The following is a 27,867-nucleotide window of genomic DNA, read 5'->3' on the forward strand; positions in this document are numbered from 1 at the left end:
AAAAAACTATTAAAGGATATAGTTGATTTTGAACACATTTATATGGAAAAAGAGAACACTTTGCTGTGTATGCTGGCTTTTTGGCTTCATATGTAGGGGCATTGTCGTCGGCATCATCACCATCTGCATGTTCACTATTTTCTTGAACATCTCTCACATCATTTTCATGTACCATAGTTAGAGGGACTAGATCAAGATCAATGGGATAACAACTTAATCAATGAGACAAAATTCTTCACATCCTCAATGATACTTTTTCATGCACAAGGGTCTATATTCAAAAAGGGGGAGGGTTCACTCCATTGTATGTGTGCAGTTGTAGGCATTGAAGGTGGTAAAAAAAGAAACCCTGAAAATATGGGGTAATTTAGACATTTTAAGGGGAGGGTGAATAGTGATCTTTGGTAGGGAAGGGAGCAACTGTGTGTAATTTCACCCAAAAAAATAGCAACATGCAAATCTTTATCCCATTTAATAAATCAACATTATTAACTCAAACTCCTTTTCTTTTTCCCCATTTGGCATCATCAAAAATAATTTTATAGAGAAATAAGAGTGAGGATATGAGGAGAGCCATAGTAAACTAATGGAATAAAGATTATTCCAATATAGCAGAAAGAATCTTTGGGATAGGGTGCAAGTTTGCCCGTACAATTTTTTTAGACGAAATTATAGAATATACAATTAATATTATATATATATATATATATATAATAAAAAAAAGGGCTAGCTCGACCTTGCGTAGACCTAAAAAAAAAAAAAAAAAAGAAGGGACAGCTAGGGTCAATCAAGGCCAATTCAATTTAGTTTGACCCAATTAGGATCAATTAAGGCATTATTGGGTTGGGTTGGGTTGGGTTGAGCCCAGTATCGCTGAGCTTGGGCTAAGATGGGTTACCATATAGTCTTTGTTTGCCGCGCTTTGCAGTTCTTTCCATCGCAAGCGCTTTCAAAGTTCCGCTTGACTATTTTACCCGTACTATACAAAATTATCTACGAAATCACCATTAGTCATTGCTCCGAGCTCTGACTATCATCAATCCTCGCTTTCTTTGTTGTTTGTAGTTCTTTTATTTTATTTTGGGGTAATTACTTGGACACTCCATATACTCCATTCAGGTTGCTTGATGCTCTAAACTATTGACAAATTTACTTGGAAGCCCTAGACAACATGACGGTACTAGCGGTGCTAGTGGTTGAAATAGAAAAAACCATTTACCCTTATAACTAAATCGATTTAAGTAGTAGGTGAAAGGATTCCCATTCACCTATCTTCCATCTTTTTTTACCAAAAAAAAAAATTCTTTCGTCTTTGGCTCTTAGATTTAGTATTGGTACAACACCGGTCTTGGATCTACCCATATCGGTTGGATTGATTACTAAAAACAAAAATACTCTACTCCCAATACCGATACTCAATCCTGGATCGGTCTTAGCCTATACTTTGTGTTTTGATAGTGTCTTAGCTCCTGTTGGTTGTACTAGAACGGTCGCAGCTAGAGCATGTGTGGAGATTGATCTCAGGGATTCACAACCTAAGCCGATTTGGATTGGATGAGGATCGTCTCGATTTTTTCAGAAGGTTTTTTATGAAAGGAAGGCACTTTTCTGTACGAGGTGCTCGAAGTTAGGCCACAACGTTGAGAGCTGTCGACAGAAACCACAGGGAGTAGGCTCACAGGGCGTGGCCCAAGTGGATGATCAGGCAAGAACTCAGGCAGACAAGCGGGCTCAGGCTCCGGTTAGCAATGGCACAGAGATGGATCACCTTGATAAAGATGTGACTATGGTTATGCAAATGGACTCTCTTTCCTTTGATAGGAGTGAACCAATCACAAATTCCTTACATGAGTCCGGTCTCGTGAGTCCACAACCTCAAGGTCATGTGACCGTTTGCAACATTTGGAAACCCACAGGGTGGCATTTTTAGCCCAGTATGGCCGGCATAGGGGAAGAGGTACCAGAGGAAGTAGAGGAAGACAAAGAAGAGCACACTCACGTTTCTGAGGAGGGTGATGAAATTTATCCACTTTTCCCTTAATGTAGTGTGGATATTTTGGCATCAAGGTCAGCTGACTATAGGCTACATTCTAGATCATGGCTACATGAGGACCTAGGCAATGCCAGAGATGATTTGAGAATGGTGGGTGATCAATACCGAATTACGGATTGAGAAAAGTTGGTTGATGGGTTCAAAGCTTTCAACGCATCCATTGGTAAACGTAATGAATCAACCTACCTGACTTTCAGGGATGATGTGGGCAATGGTAGTTTGGATGATATTGTTCCCAGGGAATCCATGGATAGAGAGGAAGAACGGTTCTCCCCTCATAGTGCATTGATGCAACGTTGAATTGCTAGGTCCATGAGACCTCCTTAATCTAACTCCTTTTGTTCTTAATGCATTTCTTATTCTGGAATGTTTGCGGTGTGGGGAATAAGCCTACTTGTAGGCAGCTGGAATCCATTATTTTATCTTCTGGTATTGATTTGATTGCCATTTCAGAACCTAAAATTTCCTTTGCAAAAGCCAGTGTTATCATGAGAAGGATTGGAATGCACTCTTGTATCTCAAATGGGGCCAATGGTGGTGACAAAATTTGGATTTTTTGGAAGAATCATATTCAGATCCAAGTCATGGACAGCCAGCCATGTTCAGTATATAACTCTTGCATGTTTGGATTTGGCTTCAAATAGTAACTTATTACTTACTTTTGTCCATGCTTTGTGTTCTTTGGGGAAAAGACGATTGCTATGGGAGTATCTTATCAGTTTCACTAGAATAGTTGACCAAGCATGGCCGGTTTGTGGGGACTTCAATGCTATTTTGGCTCCATCTGAGAAGGTGGGAGGGCGGCCTCCTTATTCTCAGTCGATGGAGGAGTTTAGTAGATTAGTGAATGAAGCTATGTTGATCAATGCAGGTAATGAGGGAAAAGCTTTCATGTGGTCTAATAACTAGGAAGGGCACAGATTGTTGAAGGCTCGTCTAGTTCGGGTCCTATATAATTGTCTTTGGCTAGCCCAGTTTCCTCTTTGTCGTATTCGCCACCTCAAGAAAACATGCTTTGATCATACCCCTATTTGGGTTGAGATTGCGTCAACGTTGGCAACCAGGGTTTCATCATTTAAATTTCAAGAAATGTGGGTATCTCACCTTTACAAATTCTTTTTCTCAAGCTTAAGGACCTTCAGGGATGCCTTAAAACTTGGAATAAAGAATCATTTGATAATATTCAACAAAATGTTTGCAATGCAGAGGATGAGGTTAGTCAAGCCGAAGCGGATTATGAATTGAATCCTAGTGAAGCATTAAAATGTGCTCTCCAAAATTCTTGCACTATCCTTTAGAGAACTCTCTTCAAGAGAAAATATTTTGGAGGCAAAAATCCAGAGTCAAATGGCTTTAAGCTGGAGATAGGAACACGAGCTTCTTCCATGCTATGGTAAATGTTAGGTAAGAAAAAGCTAGTATGGAGAAAATTAAATCAAGTGAAGGAGTTTGGATCACTGGAGCGGAGGAGGTGAAAGATGAGGCAGTGCAACATTTCTCAAGCATTTTTTCATCTCAGCCTATTCTTAGGGATGATTATTGGACTCTATTCCCACGCTGATATCTGATGATGTTAATACAAGTCTCCTCCTTGTGCTATCTATGGAAAGAGGTGAAAGCGATGGTTTTTTCCCTTTCTAAAGAGAGTGCTCCTGGACCTGATGGTTTTTCTAGTATTTTTTTTCACTTCCTATTGGGATTTAGTGTGTCAGGACATTCTGGCAGCTCTCAAGGATTTCTTCAATGGGGGGTTTTTTGCCTAGGAGTTATACGTCTTCTCATCTCATCCTCATCCCAAAGAAGGATTGTCCTGAGTTTATGTCGGACTTCAGGCTGATAAGTCTGCAACTTTTCTTATAAAATTATTGCTAAAATTATTTCTACTAAATTGTCTACTATTCTTCTTAAATTAATTTAAGAAGAACAAAGTGCTTTTATTCATGACATATGCATTTATGATAACATTGCACTTATGCAGGAAATAGCGCAGGATATCAATAAAAAAACAAAGGGTGAAAATTTGATTTTGAAGCTTGATATGGCAAAGGCCTATGATCGGCTAGAGTGGAGTTTCCTCTATCAAGTACTCAGTAAGTTTGGTTCCTCTTCCCTTTGGATTGATTTAATCAATAAGCCATTGGAGAATTGTTGGTTTTTGATCGTCATGGATGGGGGCTCATATGGCTATTTTAAATCTTATAGGGGGCTTAGGCAGGGGGATCCTTTATCGCCTAGCCTGTTCATTTTGGCATAAGAAGTTCTTAGCAGGGCTCTGACGATGCTTTTTAAAGAAGAATGTGCAACTTATTTTAATTCCGGAGAGGGTGCCCGAGGATATCTCACAGTTTATTTGCATATAATACAATCATTTTTACTAGGGGATTGAAGACTTCTCTGAATCAAATCATGGGTTTTATAAGTAGATATGAAAACTCCTCGGGGCAATTAGTGAATCGTCAAAAAAGTTGTTTTATTATTGGTTCAAAAGCTATGGAGGTTCGAGTGAAAATGGTGGGCGATGTCACTGGCTTCGTGCAAAAATCCTTGCATATTACTTACTTGGGTGCTCCTCTCTACTCTGGCAAGTTGAAAGTGAGTTTTTTTCTATGAACTGCTTGCTAAGGTTAGTAATAAAGTGGCCGATTGGAAATGAAAGTTTCTCTTGTCTAGAGGAAGATTAGTTATTCTTAAGCATGTTCTTGCTTCTATGCCAATCCATATTTTTTCATGTTTGGATGTTCCTAATCGGTTATGATAAAATTCTAGAGAATCTGCTCAGATTTTCTATGGGATTCAATCATGGTAAGTGTCACCATTGGGTGAATTGGCAAATGATTTGTAGGCCTATTGAGGAGGGTGGCCTTGGCATCTGTCTCTTGGAGGATGTCAATTTATCCATGCAGCTTAAGGGGCTGTGGTGTATCATGTTAGAGAATTCTCAGTGGAGCTCTTTATTTATGGTCAAGTTCTTAAAAGGTGAGCATATTGAGTTAACTAACCCCAAAGTAGTGGGATCGAGATCTTAGAGAAAAGCCTTGGCCTTAAAAGATCTTGTTTTATCAAAATCTAAATGGTTAGTTGGTCGGGGCGAGGTGAATTTTTGGATGGATAATTGGTTGGGTGTGGGCCCAATTATTGATTTTGTAGACGGTGCCTTGCATGTAAACCTGAATACCCTAGTAAATGAGTTAATTAATGCTGAAGATGTTTGGAATCAGGATGTGCTGTATATAATTGATTTTTAACATGTTAGAGCTAATATTATGATTTGCAATGTCAAATTATCACTATAGAGGACCGATTGGTGTGGATGCCATCTCTAGATGGTAGGTTCTCTACTAAATCTTCTTGGAGTGTGGTTCGCACTCATTTTAATACGATATTATATTCTAAATGGTTGTGGAATCGCTCTCTTCCATCTAAGATTGGTTTTTTCTCTTAGCAAATTCTCAATGGTAACATCCCAACAGATGACTCGCTAATGAATATTGGTATCCTTTTAGTTTCCAAGTATCTTAGTTGCAAGAGCCCTTGGAGAGAATGTCCACTCATTGCTTGATGTTGGGTGGGACGGCAACAAAAGTTTGGGATTATTTTAGAAGATTATTCGATGTGGATTTAATTCCAACCCATGACATTAGGAGTAGAATTTAATTTTGACAATCCAAGGCTGGACTTCAGGGTGCTTGTGACTTCATAAAAGGTTTATTACCATCACTAATAGTATGAGAGTTGTGGCGAGAAAGGAACAACCGAAGGCATGGGGAGGGTGCTCGCACGTCTGGATTGACCATTGAAAGACTGAGTGCATGAGATGCCTCTTCCATCTAAGTTTTGTAAGTTTCCGTTTATGAGGGAGAATATTATTTTGCAGGTCTTTAATATTAATCCTCCCATGTCGAGGCAAAGAGCTCTAACTCCTATGTTCTGGCTTCCCCCTGCAACATTAGTCAAATTAAATGTAGATGGAGTAAGCAAAGGAAATCCTAATATTAGTGGAGGAGAAGGACTTATCAGAAATAAGGATGGCATAGTTCTTGTGGCTTTCTCTAGTTTTTATGGTATTTGTTCTAATTTTGTGGCTGAGCTATGTGCTTTGATGAATGATTTAAGGTTATGTATGGATATGGGTTTCTCAGATTTTTCTATTAGCTTCAATTCTACTTTGATTGTGAACTTAGTATCTAATAGATTTGTGATTTGTGGAGTTGTTGGTATTGGTTTCAAGAGGTTATGACTCTATGTGACCCTCTTTGAACTCGAATCTCTTTATCTTTTAGAGAGAGTAATAGAGCGGCAGATTGGTTGGCGAACTTGGCATGTGCTTCAACTACGGATTCAATTTTTTTTTAGTGCCCAAACTCTTCCTAGAAACCTTAGCCAAATCATTAGGGAAGATAAAATTGGGTGGCCGATATTTAAAATGTAATTTTTTTTCCTTTGGGTTTATGGTGGTGCTTTGAGAGTGCGAGTGCTTTTGTTTGTTGAGTTGAGGTAATGTGGGTTATGTTCCCTCCTGGATTCTCTTTCTATTTTATTAATAATATCTTAACCCCATTCCCAGATAATATTCGAGGTAAAAAAAAAAAAAATAGTGGCTTAGCCGATACAAGCCAAGTGGTGAGGCGTTACAGACAATGGACAAATCCGGTATTTTCTGGTAAAACATTCTAAAACAACAACGCATCACCACTTGGCATCTGATGCTTGAATGGTGATCACGATGAAGTGAAGCAACAATGCAGTCATACGTGCCGCTACATGTTAGTATATCCTTTCTCGGTTTCACTTTCACCAACCCGACTTCTTAAGTCTCCATTACCCTCGGAGGGTTTTTCCCTCTCTCTCCCTCCGTCTCTGAGAGCCACCGTTTGAACACGGCGAAAGGAGGATTGTTGGTGGAAGAAGAAGAAGACATGGCGGCACCAGAAGCTCCCCTCCGCTATGTCGGTATTGAGAGGCAGTCTGCTGCCTTTCGCCTCATGAAGCAAATGGTAACTCTCTCTCGCTCGTTCGCTCGCTCGCTTGCTCGCAATTTGTGCTTTAGTATGATTCTTAATTTCTCTGTTTCTCCAAATCTCCATTAAGTTTCCTGAAATTGTTACATGGTTGAGTAATTTGATCTTCACCTGTAGTGAAGACGAATTTTGTGTAATTTGCAGCACAAATTTATCTTTACCTGTATTGAAGACGAATTTTGTATATTTCTAGAGTTCAAATTTTTGTGCAATCTGCAGTACTTGTTTTTTTTTTTTTCCCCCATCTTGCCTTCTATATGTAGGGATGGGAAGAAGGCGAAGGCCTTGGGAAAGACAAGCAAGGAATTAAGGGATATGTCAGAGTTAAAAACAAGCAAGACACTACAGGTTTCTTCTTACTTTTTTTCATTTAAAATTATAAATGATTTCATGTTGTATTCATGTCTTGCTTATTGCATTCAAACTTTTTATTGATAGGTGTTGGTTTAGACAAAGCTAATAACAATTGGGCATTTGATACCGTGCAATTTGACAACATTCTTAAAAGATTGAAAGTGGTAATACGTTTACATACTTTTTATTCCTTTTTTTAATGCTATATAATCTAAGAGATACAATATATCTGATCCACTAAAGTGTTCCTTTCCTTATTTTGCAGCAAGTAGCTGAACCTGACCATGCAGGTATAATTAATTGAAGAGATGTTATATATATATATATATATATATATCCCTCCCTATTGCATGTTGGTCTGACTAGTATTATACCCATTTGAATTTAATAGATGTTGAGGATAATGATGTTCAAGGAGGTGCAGAGAATAATGCTTCTAAGGAGGAGCAAGATATGGTAGTTAAACCTACTCGGCCACAGGGGAGGTTAGGAACTTTCTTCTAATTCTTTGTATCTTGTGAAATTTTGTTGTAGCTGTCTTTCTGTATGTTCTCTTTGTTTTTTATTTGGTTCAGATACAAGAAAAGAGAGAGAGGGAAGCTTGTCAGTGCATATTCTTCGAAGGATCTTGAGGGGATTCTTGTAAGCTTCCAAGCTTATCACTTCTTTCAAATGTTACAACCACTGTGGAGTTGTCTGTACAGATGTTTAATGTAGTAATTATTCGATATTTCCATAAATTGTTTTGCTTTAATTCCATAAGGGAGGGGGAAAAGTTCTCTTGAAACTATCTTGCGAGATTGAAAAATATCAGATTTTTGTTAAGTAACTTCTATTGATTCCTGGCATAATGTTGGAGACTTGGGAGTATGGACCAATAGTTGACAGATTTTTTTTTTTTTTTTTTTTTTTTAACCACTATTTAGTACTGTCCTGAATATGTGGTGGTTGTTTTCAGTTACATCTTCACCAACAAAGTAAATTCCATTTAGAGCATGAATATTGTGGACTCTGCCGAAGAAGTGGTGGCTTAAGAATTTCACAATCAACTATCAATCTTTTGTTGTCGTAGACTTATTGTTCCAATATATTCTTATTATTTGTATTGCGATGTATCCCCCAACATCAACAATTTCATGTAGGAAACGTGTTTTGTACTTTTGCTTTAGAAGGGGGTTGCTCAATACTGTTACACTCAAGAGAACTTAACTGAAAATGTGTCACTGTTTGTCTTCATCTACACCTTCCTATTCTCCCCAATGCCCTTGAAGGGTAGCCTCACTCTTTCTCTATTTTGCTTATTTTCTTTGATAATTTTTTAATAAAACAAGAGTAAAGTTAACGTTCTCCAGTTGCCATGTGGCTGGAAATGGTGGACATGGGTGGGTCTGTGTTGTATATGATCCCACACCCAACCCTCCGACAGTCCAATATGAGTGTGCAATAGGGGCCAAACATGGTTCAGAGTCATACAAATCACAAGACTGCCACTACCTATGTTATTATAAGAATGCCACAAACCTCATTTGTTCAATAATAGATGTTAATGGCATCTAATTTTCTATGACTTTGGTTGCTCTTTTGACTCATATATGATCCACAATTTTGGTTGAATTTGACCAAGGATGTAGCTGCGGGGTATATTACATGAACCCACCCTCAAATGTCTAACAATCACTTGCGAGGTGCCAACCTGTAAACTTGCATAGTTCGCTAACCTTGGTGAACGTTTTCAGCGCCCTAAAAAAATTCTGAACTACTTTCCATATTAAGGGATTGCATCCATGTTTATTTTGATCAGAGGAGAGATTGATCCCAGTTGATGAGTTCCAACTGTACTATTGTGCTGATTGTTCAGTCACTTGAAGTATATAAGTTTCAAGTATAAGTTACTCTTACTTCTCTCTGTATTGTATTTTCAGGTCAAGAAGACTGAGGACTCAGAAGCATATCATGATCAACCTAGTCAGTTGGAGTTGACAGAGACTGAACAATGTTCGTTTGGTCATGAAGGTGACTTTTTGCAAGAAATTTAGGAATACTATTGTGCTTGGTATTGGGATGTTGATGCAACCAGCCAATCCTAGATTCTGGTCAAGGAATCAGAGATCATATCTGTTGCTACACAAGCCCATATTTAAACTGTTTCTTGGTAAACCGATATTTGAAAAAGGCATGCTTTGCTGGTTTCAGTAGCCTGCATTAGAAAGAAGTGGAGAAAGAGAAGAGATGGGCTATTATGGGACTGTGAACAGTACCTGACTTTCCGTGAACAGTAAATGAAGAAAGGAAGAGCGAGACGTGAGGGAAAGGGGAGAAGAGAGAGAAAACACAGCTTTCTTGATTACACAATTTAAATCCAAATTTTGTATTTTATTCCATTAACCATAATTATTGGGTGGTTACATATTAACAGAAAGTATCCTAACTCTAAAACTCTGAGGTAGCTAGACTAACTTAACTAAAAACGACTTTAAATTACTTAACTAATTAGCATTGTTATTAATGACTGAAACCAAAGCCAATTAAATTACCTAATGGACGAATTTTTCGTACACCCTTTAGACCCCCATTTATGGGAGTTATAATTGAGTCCACTACAAATAAAAATTGGAAGCCATACCTCATAGATATCAGAATAGGACCAATTTTTGGACCAGTCCTGCATTAGATGTATTCTGAATTTCTGATTCTAACTATGTCCCCCACCCCTTCCCCAACAAAAGAAAAAGGGGTTCTCATTGCCATTGAATTCCATATGCCTCATGTTTTATTCCTATCATTTGACTTGAATTTATATGAATGGATGCTACTTTCCTTTTTATGTTTTTTCAATTTGTCAACATTTACTCTCTGTTACAAGATCCAGATATAATAAACCAGCAGTTGCACAAGGAGAAGAAGAGAAAGAAGAAGAGGGAGAAGACGATCGAAGGAGAAGACTCTGTCCTTGTAAAAACAGAATCGAGTGAGTATACTTCTGACCCTTCGTCAATATATAAATAATGACAGAGTTACAAGTACTATGGGAAACTAACTTAGAGACAAAATAGGAAACTAATCCTAGTCTAGAATCTATCTAGGAGACTACTAACTAAAGCATCTCATGCACATGCTCAGTCACTAATAATTAAGTAAGCTAAGTGTACATGACCCGTATGTACCCCCATGGTACATATGAGTCATGTACCCCTTGCTACATAAACTGGTAGATACGTTTAACACTCTCTTTTCTAGGTTGTAAAGTGCAATGAGTGATGAGATACATAGCCCAGGAACTAATACAAAGAAGGATTAGTTTTCAGTTGGAAAAGTATGGGGCTTGAACACATAACAAACATAGCTTTTGGCTTTTCCATTGCTATTTCAGATGTGACCTTTAACAACCTTTGCATATGGCATGAGTACAAGTGAAGCACTCTGTTTTATGCCTTTTGACCTATTTCTACTAAAGAAAATTCATATGGCATTATGTTAAAGCTTTTCCCGAGGGAAGAGACAGTTCCTACAAGGAATTTAATGATGCAGAAAGTTGTTGTTCAACCTGATGCCAGTCGTCTAGGGCAACTTTTTTCTATCATTTTTTAGACAACTCATCCATTATAAAAATGTTATGGTAAAGAGTTGTGTATCTCAAATGATGCTCCAAGTGTAGTTGATACAAAGCTGATGCCTTCTGTTACTTTATTTTTTTGGGTGAATAATTTATGCCCCCTCCCCCCTGTACTTTGTCCAAATGACATTTTTACACCCATTGTTTCAGCAATTATGGCCCCTCCCCTACGTTTTGAAGATTCTAACAAGAAGACCCAGTCCGTCAGTGTCAATTAGGTTGGCTCTGCTAAGTGACCTAATACTAAACCATTTAATGGCCAAAATACCCTTACTGTAGGGTGAGATTACCTCTATACCCTTTTGATTAAAGCCTGACATTGTCTTCTACCTCTGGCTTCATCTTCTACTTCTGTACTTCTCATCTCTGGCGAAGTGCAAGCAAGCTCAAGCCTTGCTTCAGCGTTTTCCCCACCGACGAAGTGTGAGCAAGCCTTCTTCTGCAACCAGGGTACAAGAATTTTCACTATTGCTCCCTAATTTCAGCCATTACTGGGTAGCGCCTCTGAATCCATCCATCGGACTTTGTCGCCAATTTTATCTCTCTGATAAACAATATCCTCTCTTTCTAAGATCTTCACAGGCAGCTCCATCAGACGAGTATGGCCTCCGCTGGACCCCTCTCTCATTCCCTGTTTCCTTTGCTCCATATACAATCCCCGTCTCCCCGCTCTATCTACAAAACCTGTCTCAGTCAGATTCATGCCCTGTTTCATCCTTCTCCAGTAGATTCCCTCTCCGTATTTAGAGCAAGTAAAATAGAAGCAGAGAAGAAGAGGGGAAGAGCAAAACTTTCTTTCACTTCACTTTTCTACATTTTTTCTACTGTTTCAGTTCAAGTTCCATGAATAATCAAAGTCAGATCTTCAGTGGATTTAGTCAGTACTCAGTACCCACTGGATCTTCTAGGGTTCCTGAAGAAAACAACAGCTGCTTGTTGTCAAATTACCTGACTTAGTGACTGTGGCTACGAAGGTGATGGTGGTAGTTACCGCAGCGGTGGCTGGAGAAACTAGGTTTTATTGGAAAATGTTTTAGGGTTGGGTTTGGGTATGTTTTGGCTTGAAGATGAACAAAAGGGTAAAATGGTCTTTTAGTTTAGGATGTTTTGGTTTAAGGGTAGGTCTTATATTTCAAAACTAACAGCAGGCTATCACCATCAGACATAGGGGGGGCGTAAATTTCCCCTTATTGTTTATTTTTTTCTTTAAACGTGAGTCATATAACTACTCTTTTGTGATATGAAATCCTTTTGTGCACCACTAAGATGTCAATTATGTTCCAATTTCCCATGTCATTCTATCTTTTGTACTTTTGTGACTCCTCATTTTGATTTGTATTTTTTACCCCCCCCCTTTTTTTCTGGTGATGGAGAAGCAAATTTTCACCCGGTCAATCGCCAAAACGTATGTAGGAGATATATAATATATACATACACACTGATCTTACAGTCCAAAATGGCAGTGCACTGAGAAACAAAACAAATCCAGATTCATACAATTGGATATGTCCATTTATAATTCAAATCTATATATTCCTTTTGTTTAATCATTTGCCAAGGCACTTGCTGATTTTTTCTTACTTGTAGTAGTACTAGATGCTGTTTCACACATTTGAGTGGCCATGCAGTTCTCTCAAAGCATCTTTCCTGCCCATATTTGGCATAGCTTGATAATATGTCAATATGTTAATCTCTGAGTCAAAATTATACCTTAATAACTTCATGTCAATAATTTTGTCCCTGAAAAATAATTTACTTGTTGTGACAGGAACCATGGATAAAGATGTTTCACCAGAATGGTGGGGTTTTAAACATGGATTTGTCTCAGGTGGTTTTCTTGGTGCACAACATGCAAAAAAAAAGTCCTTATCTGAAACTGCTCAAAGCTGTGATAAGAGGACTGCATTTTACGAAGAAGATCAAGAGAATCTTTACAAACTTGTCCAGGTATATTCTTTTATTTTTCATGGCTATGATAGGGATTAATTTTCTTGAAAGGTCATATTTGTGTATGAACTGAGAACTATGCCTATGGCATGTGTGTGTGTGTGCGCGCGCGTGCTAATATCATATCCTTTCTTCGTTGACGCCCTTTGTACTTGGACACAAGCCAGTTCTGATTCACTGAAAGTTTGATAATTGCCTAATATTGATTTTATTTGACAATGCTCTTAATTAAAATTTTAGAGAAGGATTATAAATGATGTAAATATGGGAAACCATAAAGGAAGTGACTACTATCAAAGTGTACACAAATCCTAAAATAGTATAGTGTTTTTTTTTTGGGGGGGGGGGGGTAAAAAAGTACAGAGTTAATTCCCATTTAATCACACCCAAAAACTCTGTCCTATGTATATTGAAGAGTTATTTTCAGTGCATGCTTGCTCTAAGATAGCATTTATTTATATGTTCTCCTTCTCCCACTTCCTTGTTTGATATTCAGTAACTGAATCTGACATTAACAAGTCCTTTGCCTAACTTCGGAATTATTTTGATGGAAAAACTCAGCTATGTCCTGTTTTAACATTTCATGTGTTAGCAATATTCTGCCTTTTGGTTGTTCAATAAGTCATATTCTCTTTTGAAGACAGTTTTAGCTTGTCACGTGCTTAGTGAGCAACATGAGCATGCTTTACTAAATTTCCCTCAAAGAACTCCCGGAACACTTCCATAACTTCCTTCAATCCTTCCCAATGAATAATGCAACAACAGTTCGAAAGCAAGAGAACTAGAGCTTGCTAGGAGAATCAAAATGACCAAAACAGAGAAATAGAGCAGTTTAGGGAGAGAATTAGTAAATTGGGACAGTGAGATCTGAATGGCCTAACTTCTTTGTTGAGTGCCAGTCTTCCGAAAGTTATTGTGGAAGAAAGCAACCAGAAAACTTGGAATGAAAAAAGGGGAGCTGCAGGTATATGAGAACTAGAATAAACTGACCTGTTATTACTTATTAGAGAGAATAAGAAGATAGAAGAATATAAGATTAACAGGCCAGGATCCCACCTGATACCCCCTTGAGATCCACCGAGTTGAACCTGATAATTCACTTGGAGCAAGTACTGAATTTGGTGCTTAGAAAAAACTGAATTTGCTTAATTCATTAAATCGTGGGGTAAGCCTATGCCAGTACATCTATTTTTAGTATTGGATTGGACTAAATCCATGACTGAGTTGGACCAACCTGGACCAATTCCTAGATTGAATGAAAACCGAAAACGTAACCAAGACTTTAACAAAACTTTCAAAAATCAAACTGGAAAAGCACTGATATTTTTCCAGCTATGATTATGAGATACGAACAATACAACAACAAATTCATTCCTAATTACTAACCCAGTGAACCAGACTGACATAGACTCCTAGGAACTCAAGGAAACCCCATTGTAAGTCCAAATCAGCTCCTCCGCTCTCTTGGTCTTTGATACTGCATCAGTGAACACTGAACATCTCTATAGAACTCGATGCTGAAACCGGTTGGACCTGGTGCCTTGCCCCCCCCCCTCATCTTCCTGTGACCCCCCCTACTTCTCTTGAAATTGTGTTTCCAGCCATGCCCTGCATTCTTTTGAAATCTATTTGAATTCAACAACCCCCAATATCTCTTACATTCTAAACCCAACCCCCCACCCCAAAAAAAAAAAAAAAAAAAAGCTATGAATAAACACTAGTTGATGTGAATAGAATGGATTTGGTTCAATTTAAATGAAATATTTCCTTCTAATAAACTAGGGCCAAGATGCAACCATGCCACATCCATGTTATTACATGTGTTGTGAGTTTGTTTGTGGGCTTTGTACATGTGTATATTAAGTTCTTGTAAATGTCAAGTAGGTCTGTCAATGGATTGGATTCTGATCTGTTTCAAATCTGATCCTATAGGTCTTATTGTTAAGGGTCCTGATCCAATCTGATAATTGATCATGGTCTGATCTATTAAGGAGTGATTCGACGGGGAAACAGCTTACATCTATATATACCCTGATTTTATCTGATATAATTATGATTATATATATATATATATATTAGGGGTAAAGGGAATAATCTAGTTTGGGGACACATTCTTATACTTTCCCTTTGGTTTTCCTTTACCACATCCTGTATGATTTCTTTTTAGAAAAATATTGAACTTCCATAAGATATTATATTGGATCAGATCCGGTTTAAACCTGATATTCAAATCCTTGTTGGACTGGGTCAGAGCAGGAGTGATCCTACTTAAACCCAACCCATTGACAGCTCTAATTTGTAGTATCCTCCCTGTGTATATTAGGTGTCAATCTGTTTTCTAATGTCTCCTGTTATTCTTAGTGTCATGCCCTCTGCTACTTGGTTAGTGTGATGATTGATGTTTAGGGTAGGGGAAATGGTAATCTTGTAAAGATTCATGATGAGTTTAAAAGGAACAGGTGGCGTCTCTGGAAATGCATCAAATGCTTAACATCTTGAGGAGGGGTCAAAATTGTGTGCTGGCTTGAGACTTGGGCATTAGTGTTGTATGCAGTTTTTTTGGTGGGTGGGGAAGGGGGGAGTTCAGGCATGTGTACTTATTCACTAACTGTAGTTTGTACTTGTTGGTCCCTTCAATACAATAAAAAGGATCAGTTGTTGCCTTCACTAACGCTACTTTTTTGTTGACTGACTTGCACCATTTCAGGCAAGTTGACTATGAAGGAAATGATAGTGATTTACATTTGTTAGGGCTGGGATAAGCTTACTCACTATTTAGGCTTATTTTTCCATAGACTACTTCTTGAAGACAATTTCCAAATGATGGTGGATGTGGTGCATAGTGGCACCAACACAACACAGATTAGATCCTATTATTTATTTTGTGAGTCTATTTTTGAATGTTGAGGGAAATTTTGTGATTTTGATAGTTGTTCCCGAGTTGGTTCAGGGTTGGCCTATTTTTTTGGGTCTGGTATATCAAATACTCTATATTACTGCTGCTATGCTTGTCTATTTGCATGATGATTGGTTTGTGATTATACACCTTTTATCCATTCTCCTCGCTCTGCAGGACAAATCCACGACTGGAAAGCAAGGACTGGGCATCAAGGATCGTCCCAAAAAAATTGCCGGCTGCCACTTCCAGGGAAAGAAGACATCTTTTAGTGACAGTGAGGAAAGTGAGGAAGATAGTTCTGCTAATATTATGTGTTCCGTAAAACGAAAACACAGTGGCATGCTATATACAGATCTGAATGATGAGGGGCCGAAAGTGAAGGTGAAAAAGCTGTGCAGACAAATTTTACATCAGGTGCTTCTTCAAAAACTGTGATCTACTTTTTCGGTTAAAGATTTTTTTTTTCTGAGTTTTGACCACTTGACTAACTGCTGATTGTAGGTTCCGAGTGGATCACTGAAGCTCAAACAACTCAAACTACTTATTGATGAACATTCATCTGGTTTTTTTTCCAATTTCTCTTCGAGGCAGGATGCCGTTTCATACTTGAAGAAGAAGGTAGATGATCTGATAACGAATTTAGTTTTTCATTTAAAATGATTTGTGAACTTTGACAGCAAATATTTGACTAATAATAACCGGTACAAAAGCGAAGTCCATAAGCTTTAATTGATTGGGACTATCAATTAATGGTCAGGAATTAGAAGAAGCATAGTTACCCTTTCGTACAGCAAATTCGGTATTCCAATGTGGGTCGGGCCTCCCGTGGCATTCTGGGAATATTAAATTTAATATTTGTCATATTATGTTATCTATTATTATATTTAGATTATAACAGGAAATACTTGTCTTAGTTTTTCTAACCTACCTATGCCGCTGCAGAGAGCACAACCGACCATTTGCTGAGTTGAATAGGATGTCATCTAGGAAATAAATTTATCTAATTAGATGATAATAGCTTTGATCATTGTGACTTGATATCCCTATGCAGTCATAGGAATTTCATTATCTTGTTTCTTGTTCACTAAACAGTAAATCAGATCTAAACAGAATAAGAAAATAGAAGAAAGAAAGGAGAAGAAGAGAGATCATTAGGGACAAGAATAAACCACACGGCCTCATTATACATATACCCCGTACTATTGGGATACCAGAAATACCCCACTACTTGAACACTTTTTAACATTTCCAATGTGACTTGACATCGCAGGCCATTGGTGAATACACATTTAAAGAACAACACGCACTCTAAAGTTTTGATTAACACACTGTTATCTTATGGTGGAAATTCTTTAAATTTTGTGGATTGTTTTGTAATCAACAGGAGCCCCATTGTACAGCTAGTGAAATTTTGGATAGATGATTACATCCCCCTAACATTGTATCTTCAAATTGGGAATACTAATATTTGAATGGCAGTGTTGTTGATACTTGATACTACACGTTTTGCTTTGGACCCATCTGCTGTGTGTTAGAAAATTGGTTTAGAATTTGCAATATAGGCTGTGAAAATGGTGTCAATAGGCCACCCTTCAAATTCATGATATTATATTGTGGTTTTCCTATCACATATGGCCAGGGGGATCTTCCTAATCTTCCATACAGTTTCACTTGAGGGAAATGGAATAAAATTTTTCCCACTCTTAAGAAAGGACCAAATGAGCGGATCGTGATTTTTTAATATTCATAGTCATGGATATTTTGAGTCTGCATATCTTAATAGGAGATTTTCAGTTCCATGATCTTGACATGTTTCCCTTTAAATTTTCTTTGGTTTGTGGGTGCAGCTAGAAGGTAGTGATAAGTTCCATGTACTGGGGAAGAGAGTGAGTCTCACATCAAAGGTCGTCTGAAATTTTTGTCAGGGACTTCGACTGAAAATTTTGTTAGGGACTTTGAGAAGTGTGACTGTTATGTATATCGCTGCATACATCGAGCAAAATGCAGTGATTATCAGTCACATTATTTATTTGATTTGGCTTAAGCATAAGTTTTATTGTGTTGTAACTTTTGGTCATTGCAGTTGCCCATGAAAAGATCGATGATTCATGTTGAAACGCTCAATTGATTGATTCTATAGGGGTCAAAATAAATCTATAAAAATTGGTGCATCTCACCCTACTATCACATATATACAATGATACATACATGGCTTGGATCTTTATTTATTTATTTTGTTAAAGTATAATGTTCTTTCATTAATCTTCGCATTTTTCTTTGAGATCATTATATCTTTATGTCATCTGAGGCAATTTCCTAGCCATTGTACCTTAGCAATTTGATTACTGAACTAAAACTACAAGAAAATAAATGTGTTTGAAAGATAATCAAAATGAAAACGCTAGTGTTTGGTTCCAAGTTGTTTTGAAGTTGATTCTCTGCATCAATGAGCAATTTTTTGTTACATCCCAGACATGGGAAAAGAAAACTCAGCACATGGAACCAAGGACAGAAAAAGGAAGAGGTGATCACCTCAAGGGTTGTGATATCACAATGTACATCCCCGAAAATCATACCCATGGAAGTAGAGAGCTTCAAGCTTTACCCTTTGATCACTCTGAAGTCTCAACCATTGACAGCAATTCTTCTCTGTAATTCTCCTACGTTTCAAAGATACAGTCCATTGTATTTCGAAGATGACAGCAAAAACCTACAGTACTAAATTGATGCTCCATGACTTCCACAACAAGAGTAGTGAATTTGTGAAGTGTTACTTTTGTTGGGTGTTGCAGGTCACATAAGATGTAGAAACTCCTCGCAATTCCAGCCACTTAACAATGCAAGCTGACAGAGGAAAAAGGAAATTGGATATTCATACTTTTCATTTCTACTCCATTTGGTGTAACCATAAATTAGGATGGAAGAAACAAGAAATTCCCTATCTATATGCCTCCAAACCCATTCCAATTACCAGCGCTGCCAAATTTGACTGTGCATGGCATGTCTAGTCCTTCTGGGTTCCTTCAGAAAGTTCATATATTTAAGTTCAGAAGCTACACTGCAGTGACATTATCAGACTTCCTCTTTAACCCTATCCCTCAACCAGTGGGAAGATTTGGAAAAGCAAAGCTCATTCAATATAGTAGCATGTCATTGAATTTTACACATGGATTATAATCAACTATCAAGTATCAACAAAAAAGAATTAACCCAAAGGGGTAGCCGAGTTGGCAAGGGACTAGACCTTCATCTCAAGAAACGTTTGGTTCTAAGTTCAACTCCTCTTGCCTCATTGGGGCCATTCACATGAAGGTGTTTAGTGCTTTTCACTACTTTCAGTGAAAATTGAATAATTTTCATTCAACCCCGGTATAACTCAGGCCCTAGATAATCGTCATTAGCAAACCAAAAAAAAAATATATATATATATATATATTTATGAATTTTCAAGTCAAGATGCACAAGTGATATCTCAATAACTGGAAATTTTTTGTTGTACAAAAGCAAAAGAGATGCAGTAAAGCTTTTGTTACAGTGGCATCCACCTTTTTGTTCTCTTGTTTCGAATGACCTAGTAGAAATGTCAGGATATCCCTTAATTGGCTGTGATAAGTGCACTCAGAACCTCTTAGTATTGAACATGAACAATAACAACAGGATGAAAATAATAGGAACATGTATTTTTCCGTTGTGCCATTCCTTTCATATCAGGGCAATTACAAATGACATTCCTTTTGGCATCAAAATAAAATACAAATTTTTTTTTTTCCATTTACACATCTATCCACATCCAATACACTATTGACCCGACTTTGCAAAAAAGTGCTCTATCTGCAAACACCCTTGAGACTGCTGACCATTTAACTTAGCTCCGCATTTTGGCTTCTTTGCCCACAATGTACTTCCTTTACTATCCTGCACATGGCAACAATCAAATACCTTTTTGTTAAAGGTTTGGAACTGTCAAGGACTCAGTAGTTTTGAATGAGAAATGAAGGAAAGACCCACCAAGGATGACTCCCTTTGAGATCTTAGTACTTTAACTCTACCACCTCTTCCATCAGCTCCAACAGTAATTAAGTTCTCAACATTAATGTTGGATCCTTGCGTAACCGATGATGCTGCCGGTTCCTTACTCTGGACCTTCTTGCACCATTTACCTAGAAATCTGTTTGTACCATCAGGCCCAAGAAGTCCACCAGAAAAGCATTGACCCCCTGCAAGTTTAGTGAGTCAGGATGAGATGAGACAAATACTCTACAAGCTAAAATAGATAAATTTCAAAACGTAATTGTTCTCTTCAAGCAAAAGATAAAACTTTAGTTTGCAAAATTGCCACTTAATATGCACAACATCAGGACCCACCAGCCCTGCTATTACACTCTTCACTTTGTCCCTATTTGTAAAGTCAGTGGAAACCTACATCAGTTTAGGTTAATCAAAATCTTAGATTAAAACTGATAATTCCCTTACTCCAGTAGAGTTAACCTTGGGTTCAAGAGAAGGTTTAAACTCATCCATCATTGGAGTAGGATTTGGAGAAAAAGGCAGGAATTTGCCATGATGCCAATTATCTTATGTCTGATCTAGGACAACTAATGACAGTTTGGATTTGAGAAGATCCAAAACAGAACTTTATCGACGTTCATTGCCATCAATTATATCTTGCAAATAGCAACATAACATTCGAAAAATGTTGGAAATGCAGTGATTGAAGATTCCAATTCATGCCCATCATTCACCAACTATTCAATTAAACTTGAATTTTAAACTCACCTGCATTTGAAATGGAAGCAGGACATGTAGTCTCTTTTCTTATGCTAAGCAAAGGAAGTTCTTTAATATCATCAGAAAGAAACACCACATCATCCTCCATAACACTGGCAGAAGCATTGTCAATGTCATTCTTAGTGCCATTGCATGAAGAAGAGAGCCCTACCCATCTGCTTTGTCCATGCCCCTGAGCTTCTCTATTGGTGTCACAAGCTGAACTTGGACTTGACAAGCTAGACTTTACATTGCCACTAAAACGAGATGGCATTTGAGGTTTCAAATTAGGAAATGGCTTTTCACGCCGAGCAGTATTAAATTCCAAAACACCCTCCTCAATAACACAAGAATGTCTTCCTTGATCAAGATCAATTGCATTGGCTTCCATTTTGAACGTGTTTGTAACCACATCCTTTTGGATTTTAGATCTCTCTGTTTTCCGGGAACGACATGGATCAATTGTCATCTCCACCAAATCAACAGGCTGGTCCATCAGGTTCTCTGGTGAACATTTACTGATAAATGAAGAACTGGAGTTTCCTCTTCTATCACTCACATCAAAAACTTTGCCAGGATTTATATTGGAAGCTTTCAAAGACCTTAAAACTTCATTATCTTTTTGTTCAAGAGCTGTCTCCAGTTCTTGTACCCTTGACTGGTAATTGCCAAAAAAAAAATAAAAAATGGAGATCCTCAGGTTCAAGGTCATAGCTGAGATCAGACATCATAAAAGATTGATTGAAGGGACTCATAATTGACATACCTTCAATTTCTTTATCTTTGCTTCGGCTTTCTCAAGCTTCTTCAGATGACGAGACTCTCCTCTTCCAAGAAGGTTGCATTGGGCCAATAATTCTTTGTAACTCCTAATGTGAGGTATCCATCTCAGAATTAGAAAGTTCAAAAGGTATCCCTTAACTCTTGTTGTTAATAATAATTTAGAACATACAATATCCATAAACTAGCTAAAATGAGGAAACCATATTAGATGCATTAAAAGTGAACATGATAAAGTATTAATAAGTGATGAGGTTATTACGGAAAACGTCCTATACTGTTCTACATTTTAAGTTGACTAAGTTCCCGCAGATGCACAGTTCAGTGGCAAACAGTTATGAATCAGAAGTTTGATCATGATAAATTGGATATTGTAAAGCATCTTTTCATTTTTATACCTGTTAGAGATTGATATACCAAAATCAAATGCGAGCAACAAAACCGAAGGAATACATATTACATCACAACAGAATAATACATGCTAGGTAGGACCAAGACAACTCAAGGATGACCCAGGTCACCCACCTAAACCAGTTTTGGCTAATGAACCACCATCATTCAGTTCAACTAAAACACTTGCACATGGAAATTCCATGTTTCTTCTGGATATCGTTACCTAGTTTAGACCAACTCCAGTTTTGATTGTTTCTCAAAGATAATTTTACACTTGACACAGAATTGACCGCATGATCATTTTCTTTGATGCAATGAAACTTGAACGAGTTTGCTCCTTTCCTACTGGAATAGACATGAAAAAGTTAGAAAGCTTACTTGTTACGAAGTACGAGTGACTTCTTTAGAATATCTATTGTATCTTTGTTGTTGGCCTCATGACCAAATGAAGCAAGCTTAAAAACATCTTCTTCCCCCAAATTCAAATCCGAGACTCTAGATTGGGAAATTAATAGTTGGTGTTAGTATAATAAGAGACAGATGAAAAAGATTGGCGATATGATTTTACAACTGCCCTTACAATTTGAGTGCAGCAAGCTCTTTAGCTAGGGCCAAATTTCTTTCCTGCAGCCTAGAACACTCAGAAGATTCTCTCAAAAGTTCCTATAAGGCATAGTTAAGAAAACCAGAGTGAGTGCAAAACCGTATGTGAATAAATTGACCGATTTGGATAGGTACATTTTCTAGAGAGAGAAAGATCACCTCAGATTTTGAATTAAATAACTGCTGAATTAAAGCTTTCTGTTTCAGAGCTTCAACCTTTAAAGCTTCCTCTGTCTTGGCCTTTTCCTTGCAGATGCAAAGCTGCACGTAGAACCCATATGAATGAGAAGAAAATACAGGAACATTAACAAGATATCTTCATACTAGTGATTTAACGAGAATTGTATAATCACAAAGGGAAAAATAAATAAATAGCAATAAAAATCATGAAAGAACGGAAAACCTCTTCATTGAGTTCTTTCAGATTCTGCTGTTGATGCTCAAAAGAAGATGAAATTCCAGAAAGCTTTCCCTCCAACCTCTCCACTTCCCTACGCAACTCCTTAGGATCATTTTCCGCTTCAACTCCGAATGGTTTCTGAGACAGGACTGGGTCGCCAATTGACTGGAAATAAAGCCGATAAGCTTTCTCTTGCGAACATCTCTGCTTGCAGACGGGACAGGTGATCTTCTTTGCCTTGGAACAATATTCAAACCACTGCTGAATACTATTTTTGAAATTTCCAAAAAAAAGAAAATTAATCATGTTTACATACATTAGGAAGAAGAAGAAGAATTATTATGAAAGAAACAAGAAAGAATTTTACTAACCAGAGCTCATGAAAGACATGACCGCAGATGGATATGGCTTGAAGATCTTCGACGATTGGCTTCAGATCCTCAAAACAGATAGAACAGATGGTCTTGTTGAAGTTGCTGCATTCCTTCATGGTTCTTGCTTGGTTTCTACTCTCTCTTCTCTCTGTTCCTTCGTTCTCGATTTTAAGAATTTCATTTCTGTGTTCTTCGTTTAGGGTTCCAACTCGACATAGGGAAACCACAATGGCGGGAAGATGAAAATTCGCAGGAGGGAATAGATGTTTGGACTTCGGATGCTTACTCTTGCAGTGGACCCACATATTTTTTTGAATTATGTGGGGTCCTGTTGTCAAGTGAGATCATTAACGATCGATCGAGCCTGCGTGACTTTTGACCTCTAGCTTCATGCACGATGTGAGACAAAGAGTTGGAGATTCTAATCTGACGACTCTTAAGCCAAGGTTTGAGAGAATGAGTTCACTATAGCGTGATATTACAATGAAAGGAATCTCTCATGCCACATCAATGGCAGAATACAAAATAACATCGTCAATAGATAACATACGGTGGTATGGGAGGGGATCGGGGATTGATCTCAATCGATATTAAAAGAGTGTACCCAATGCATGAGACTTGCCAATGTAGGGTCTGGGTATGTAGGCTGCGTTTGGTGAAGTTTTTGTTCTAGAAATGACGTTTCAGGTTAGAAACGAAAATTTCAATTTGTGTCAAAAAAAAATTTTTTTTTTGAAAGAAACTGGAATGACGGAACTACCTTTTGTCGTTCTGTCAATTTTCATTTCTAGTTTTTTTTTTTCTTTTTCCAAAAAAAAACAAAACAAAACACACCATAAATGCACCAAATGCTTTATTTCGTTTTTTCATTCCCATAGAACGAAAAAACTCCAGAAACGTTTTTCTAGAATGTTACCAAATGCAGCTGTAATCTTATCCATGGCTACTGGATCACAATGAAGCAACCTTACAGTTGTGCTAAGGTCTGCCTTCTTGAGAGATTTTTTTTTTCCTTGAGAAAATGGCAACATTTCTTACTAATTGCTTTTAATGCTTTAGCTTAAAAATAATATCTTGAGGAGAAAAAAAAGATGACAAGTTTGAGATTGCTATGGAGCTCCAAAACTAGAGACTGATTGATCCAAGGCCATTCATAACAAAATGGAGTGCTTTCATCAAGCTTTCCACATCTTTTGAGTCGCTCCAAACTTCCCAAATCCCCCAATTGTGGTCACTTTGCGATCCTTAAACCTTCGAGAATGCTATAGGAATCTATTACAGAACTTTTTACTATCATCATAAAACTTGCAGTAATTAGCACAAACTTTCCTTTAAAAGTAATAGAAGTAGCCCAACCTGCAATTTGTTGGTGGTATCAGAAGTAGCAGAACAAACTAACATCAGGAACTGTAGTCTGATGTGCACTGAAAGGGGTGACGCACTTGAGAGGATCTCGTTCCCCATACTGACATCTCTACTGGATGAATCCATCCCGATGGAGAGGATACATTAATATTGCAATAGTATAGACAATATGAAAACGAGGAAAATTATAAGGAAAGCATCACACAAAGATGGAGGCAATGGATTCAAAATTTCTAACTATTTGCATGTCACATAAAATGCATAAGCTACAAATCAGTGCAGTTGCTGACCTGCTAAAAATTCATTTATAAGCCCCAATATCATACAACATGCCATCCAATAAATTAAACTCATATATAGAAATCTAAAAATGTTAGCATTCCTTCTTGTGAGCTTGTTGCCATTTTTGTGCCTGGTGGACCCTCGGGAATAGTAGATCATTAAGTTGCTTCTCAGCACTATACTCTGAAATGGCCTGCAAACAAATTCAGTTAACAAAGAAGGTTAGAGAAGTTTTAGCAATAGTAGTGTTTCTCATTGATACAGAATGCATCTCAAATACCTGTACCCAAAGTTTCAAATACTTCAAATAAATCAGATCATAAAGATTGAAAGAAAGACGGCAATGTAAAGTAGGAACAACACAGATAGACTTCAGAAACCAGAACCAAGAGCACCCAATAACAAAAAGACTACAATAAATCTTTTAGGTTTCAGTTTGGGTCAATGTTAGGAATGTGCGATAATATTTCAGTGTTTTAAGGTACCAATGCCAAATCAATGGCCCAAGAAACAGATCTTCCAAAAGGAGACAAATGATAGCAGTTTAGTGTTTTATGGGTTGCTTCATTTCTTCACGTGGATACAATTTCATGTGAGACAGATATATGCCTAAGTTGTTCCACACACAGTATGCACTCAGAATAATTGAGATGAGTCTTGTGAATTCTCTGTGTTATTCCATTTATGATCTAAGTCATACAGGAACAATTTATCAGGTGGAGGATCATCAGTAAAACAGAGTTTCTGTGGCATATCCTAGAGGCTTCCTCTTATAACATCGTCATAAATGTTTCTAGACTACTTTTCCATCCAAGTCTTGGGGTGCATAGCCACATCTATCTTTATATATTCTGCTAGATAATCTGTGCATTAAAAATACCATCTTACAACAAGCTCAGAATTTTAAAATTTAATGACCATACAACTTGCCTCCTCACTCCCCCCTCACCCCCCACCCCCCCCTCCGAAAAAAAAAAAAGGAAAAGAGAAAAAGGAAAAATGATTACATATCTTAAAGCCAACATAAGTTAAATTATAGACAAAAATTTCAATCACTAATAGATGATCATCACATACCCGTGTATTAAATGTGAACCGCAGCGTCTGGACTTGTGTTCCTGAGCAAACCCTCAAATCAAAACCAAGACTATCGACACCAACGAGAGTTACCTCCTGCAATAAGTCATGGCATTGCACAGATTAAAGCTGAGATACTGAATACATAGTTGTCATGGCGTCGCCTAGGCAGCGATTTGGCGTCTTGACGGAAAATAAGTTCATGGCAGTGCAATGATTTACGTGACTCACAAATGGCGGTCGCCATTGGCTGATAGGCATCGCCATGGACGCCAAGTCATGCCTGATTCACTAGGCGGTCAATTTTTTGTAAAATGCAGGGTGATTTTGATATGGCTATGTTGATTTTTGATGATTTGATGTTGCTTAATGTTGGTTTTATATGTTATGGGGTATATATTGTAGGCTTGTAGCATGCTAAATAACTTTAGAAAATAGGGAAAATAAAAAAGTAGCATACTAAATAACTTTAGAAAATAGGGAAAATAAAAAATGACACATGGGCGATTTGACCGCCATGGCAACGCCATAACGGGCAATTCATCGCCAAATCGATTAGCCACCCCTCCACCGCCTTGGATCGATTTGACGCCGTGACATGGAAGAAATTGATAAACTTCTCTATAAAGCTGTGTCTAAGAGTAGGGGCCATGGTGCCTTTTAGGCTTCTTTTTCACTTCAACAAATATCATGTAATGACGCAAGTAATTGTGAATAATTAACAATTATTTTAGACATTTATGAAATATGAAACAGACACTTCCATGATCACTTTATTTACAGTAATTCTTGCTTCTGAATCCAGAGTCACTCCAACTACCACTTCTACAATCAAGCAGACCTACAATGTGAAAATATTGAATTGCTAAAATGCATCATGTTACAGGCAAAGACACAAGACAGAGTTGTAAAAACTAAACTCGTCCACGATCCTGGAAACATGTTTTCCCTTTATCAGTATATAAAATTAACACTCTAACGGACTACTGCTGGTAAACCAAAATTTCCAAGAGTTGGACAGAAATAACAAGAGCTCCAATACTCATTTGCAGGATGCCCTCTTGAACATGAAATGCTCCAAACTAAACAAGATCACCACGACATCAAATATGTGTGTCAGAGAGTTTAAGAAGCAACCTATAGGCTGAAAGATGGATTTATAAGCCAGACATGTATTAAAACACCTTCAAACTTCAAAGCGATACAAGTGAATTACACTTCAATGTTTGCATATAATCACTAATCTCACAACATAACATCCAGAAGTCAAGCACAAATACCAACTGCAGTACCTCTACTTTAATACCCTTGCATCTCCAACAGAGAGACTGTAGGGCTTCCTTGATCTTTTCTCCACCAGCTTTCAAGCGAGAAATAATTTTGGCTGCTGAATGTACAATGGCATCAGGCCTGGCTTTCCAAAAATCATCTACTTCCACTAGAATCTGTAGAAAAGTAGAATTGTATGTTAATTGCACTTTCAAAGAATGCATCCATCACAAGTGGAAGCATGGCCAAGGCAAAATAAGAAATACCAGACTGAACTTAGAATACTAACAAAAATATGATTAAGGCATGAAAAATTTAGAAGCATATATCCTTAGACCATTTCTCAACAATTTCTGCTGACATCAAAGAGATCAAAATGTAGAGAAATCAAGTGAAGGCCCCACAAAGTACAAATAGTAGAGCATTGGAGAAAAAAAAATTATTACAGTAATAACAATGAAGTACAAGCAAAAAATCACAAAAATAGATCACACAGGAACAGTTGAGCAGAGACTGGATTGTCATTGTGGACCCACAGCTCAATGATCTGCACATGACATAGGGGAACACCTTCCCTATAAATATTACTATCTAGTGCAAATCCTGCTTTTGTAAGGCCCTCGGAGGGGTGGATTTGGGTAAGTCCTAACTTTTGGGATCCCCTCTCCCACTT

General features: G+C 37.6%; 2 protein-coding genes and 2 pseudogenes across 6 annotated transcripts; 2 read left to right on the forward strand and 2 right to left on the reverse strand.

The window, feature by feature from the left end:
• Positions 1–6,290, forward strand: part of LOC122061709 — a 7,295-nt pseudogene extending 1,005 nt beyond the window's left edge.
• A 584-nt stretch (positions 6,291–6,874) lies between these two features.
• On the forward strand, positions 6,875–18,146 carry LOC122062009 (G-patch domain-containing protein 1). 2 transcript variants are annotated; one of them, XM_042625631.1, is made up of 12 exons: positions 6,875–7,047; positions 7,335–7,419; positions 7,510–7,589; positions 7,691–7,715; positions 7,817–7,910; positions 8,001–8,067; positions 9,348–9,438; positions 10,289–10,393; positions 12,807–12,985; positions 16,059–16,298; positions 16,386–16,502; positions 17,732–18,146. In XM_042625631.1, the coding sequence occupies exons 1-12, from the start codon at positions 6,970–6,972 to the stop codon at positions 17,795–17,797; spliced, it is 1,227 nt and encodes a 408-aa protein (XP_042481565.1). In that variant the 5' UTR covers positions 6,875–6,969; the 3' UTR covers positions 17,798–18,146. The 2 variants fall into 2 exon arrangements, with proteins under 2 accessions (XP_042481565.1, XP_042481566.1); XM_042625632.1 differs by having other exon boundaries at positions 6,876–7,047; positions 10,295–10,393.
• A 1,347-nt stretch (positions 18,147–19,493) lies between these two features.
• On the reverse strand, positions 19,494–23,451 carry LOC122061291 (E3 ubiquitin-protein ligase TRAIP). 4 transcript variants are annotated; one of them, XM_042624516.1, is made up of 9 exons: positions 23,199–23,450; positions 22,831–23,095; positions 22,644–22,688; positions 22,405–22,487; positions 22,203–22,319; positions 21,418–21,520; positions 20,661–21,309; positions 19,893–20,101; positions 19,494–19,799 (listed from the first exon to the last, which is right to left on the reverse strand). In XM_042624516.1, the coding sequence occupies exons 1-9, from the start codon at positions 23,315–23,317 to the stop codon at positions 19,683–19,685; spliced, it is 1,707 nt and encodes a 568-aa protein (XP_042480450.1). In that variant the 5' UTR covers positions 23,318–23,450; the 3' UTR covers positions 19,494–19,682. The 4 variants fall into 4 exon arrangements, with proteins under 4 accessions (XP_042480450.1, XP_042480449.1, XP_042480448.1 ...); XM_042624515.1 differs by having other exon boundaries at positions 22,405–22,448; positions 22,587–22,688; XM_042624514.1 differs by having other exon boundaries at positions 22,587–22,688; positions 23,199–23,449.
• Positions 23,452–24,776: 1,325 nt separating this feature from the next.
• The window catches only part of LOC122061132, a 6,069-nt pseudogene continuing 2,978 nt past the window's right edge, over positions 24,777–27,867 (reverse strand).

The sequence above is a fragment of the Macadamia integrifolia genome, chromosome 14, assembly GCF_013358625.1.
Source record: "Macadamia integrifolia cultivar HAES 741 chromosome 14, SCU_Mint_v3, whole genome shotgun sequence".
Classification (NCBI taxonomy): domain Eukaryota; kingdom Viridiplantae; phylum Streptophyta; class Magnoliopsida; order Proteales; family Proteaceae; genus Macadamia; species Macadamia integrifolia.

What these genes read in the sequence shown, in the direction of transcription:
- LOC122062009 (XM_042625631.1), top strand. Translation starts at nt 6,970, where the DNA reads ATGGCGGCACCAGAAGCTCCCCTCCGCTATGTCGGTATTGAGAGGCAG. An exon ending in CCTACTCGGCCACAGGGGAG is followed by an intron (nt 7,911 to 8,000) that starts GTTAGGAACTTT and finishes TATTTGGTTCAG; the next exon opens with ATACAAGAAAAGAGAGAGAG. An exon ending in AGGATCTTGAGGGGATTCTT is followed by an intron (nt 8,068 to 9,347) that starts GTAAGCTTCCAA and finishes TTGTATTTTCAG; the next exon opens with GTCAAGAAGACTGAGGACTC.
- LOC122061291 (XM_042624514.1), bottom strand. Translation starts at nt 23,317, where the DNA reads ATGAAGGAATGCAGCAACTTCAACAAGACCATCTGTTCTATCTGTTTT. An exon ending in TCACTCGTACTTCGTAACAA is followed by an intron (nt 21,521 to 22,202) that starts GTAAGCTTTCTA and finishes ACCTCACATTAG; the next exon opens with GAGTTACAAAGAATTATTGG. An exon ending in CAAAGATAAAGAAATTGAAG is followed by an intron (nt 21,310 to 21,417) that starts GTATGTCAATTA and finishes GGCAATTACCAG; the next exon opens with TCAAGGGTACAAGAACTGGA.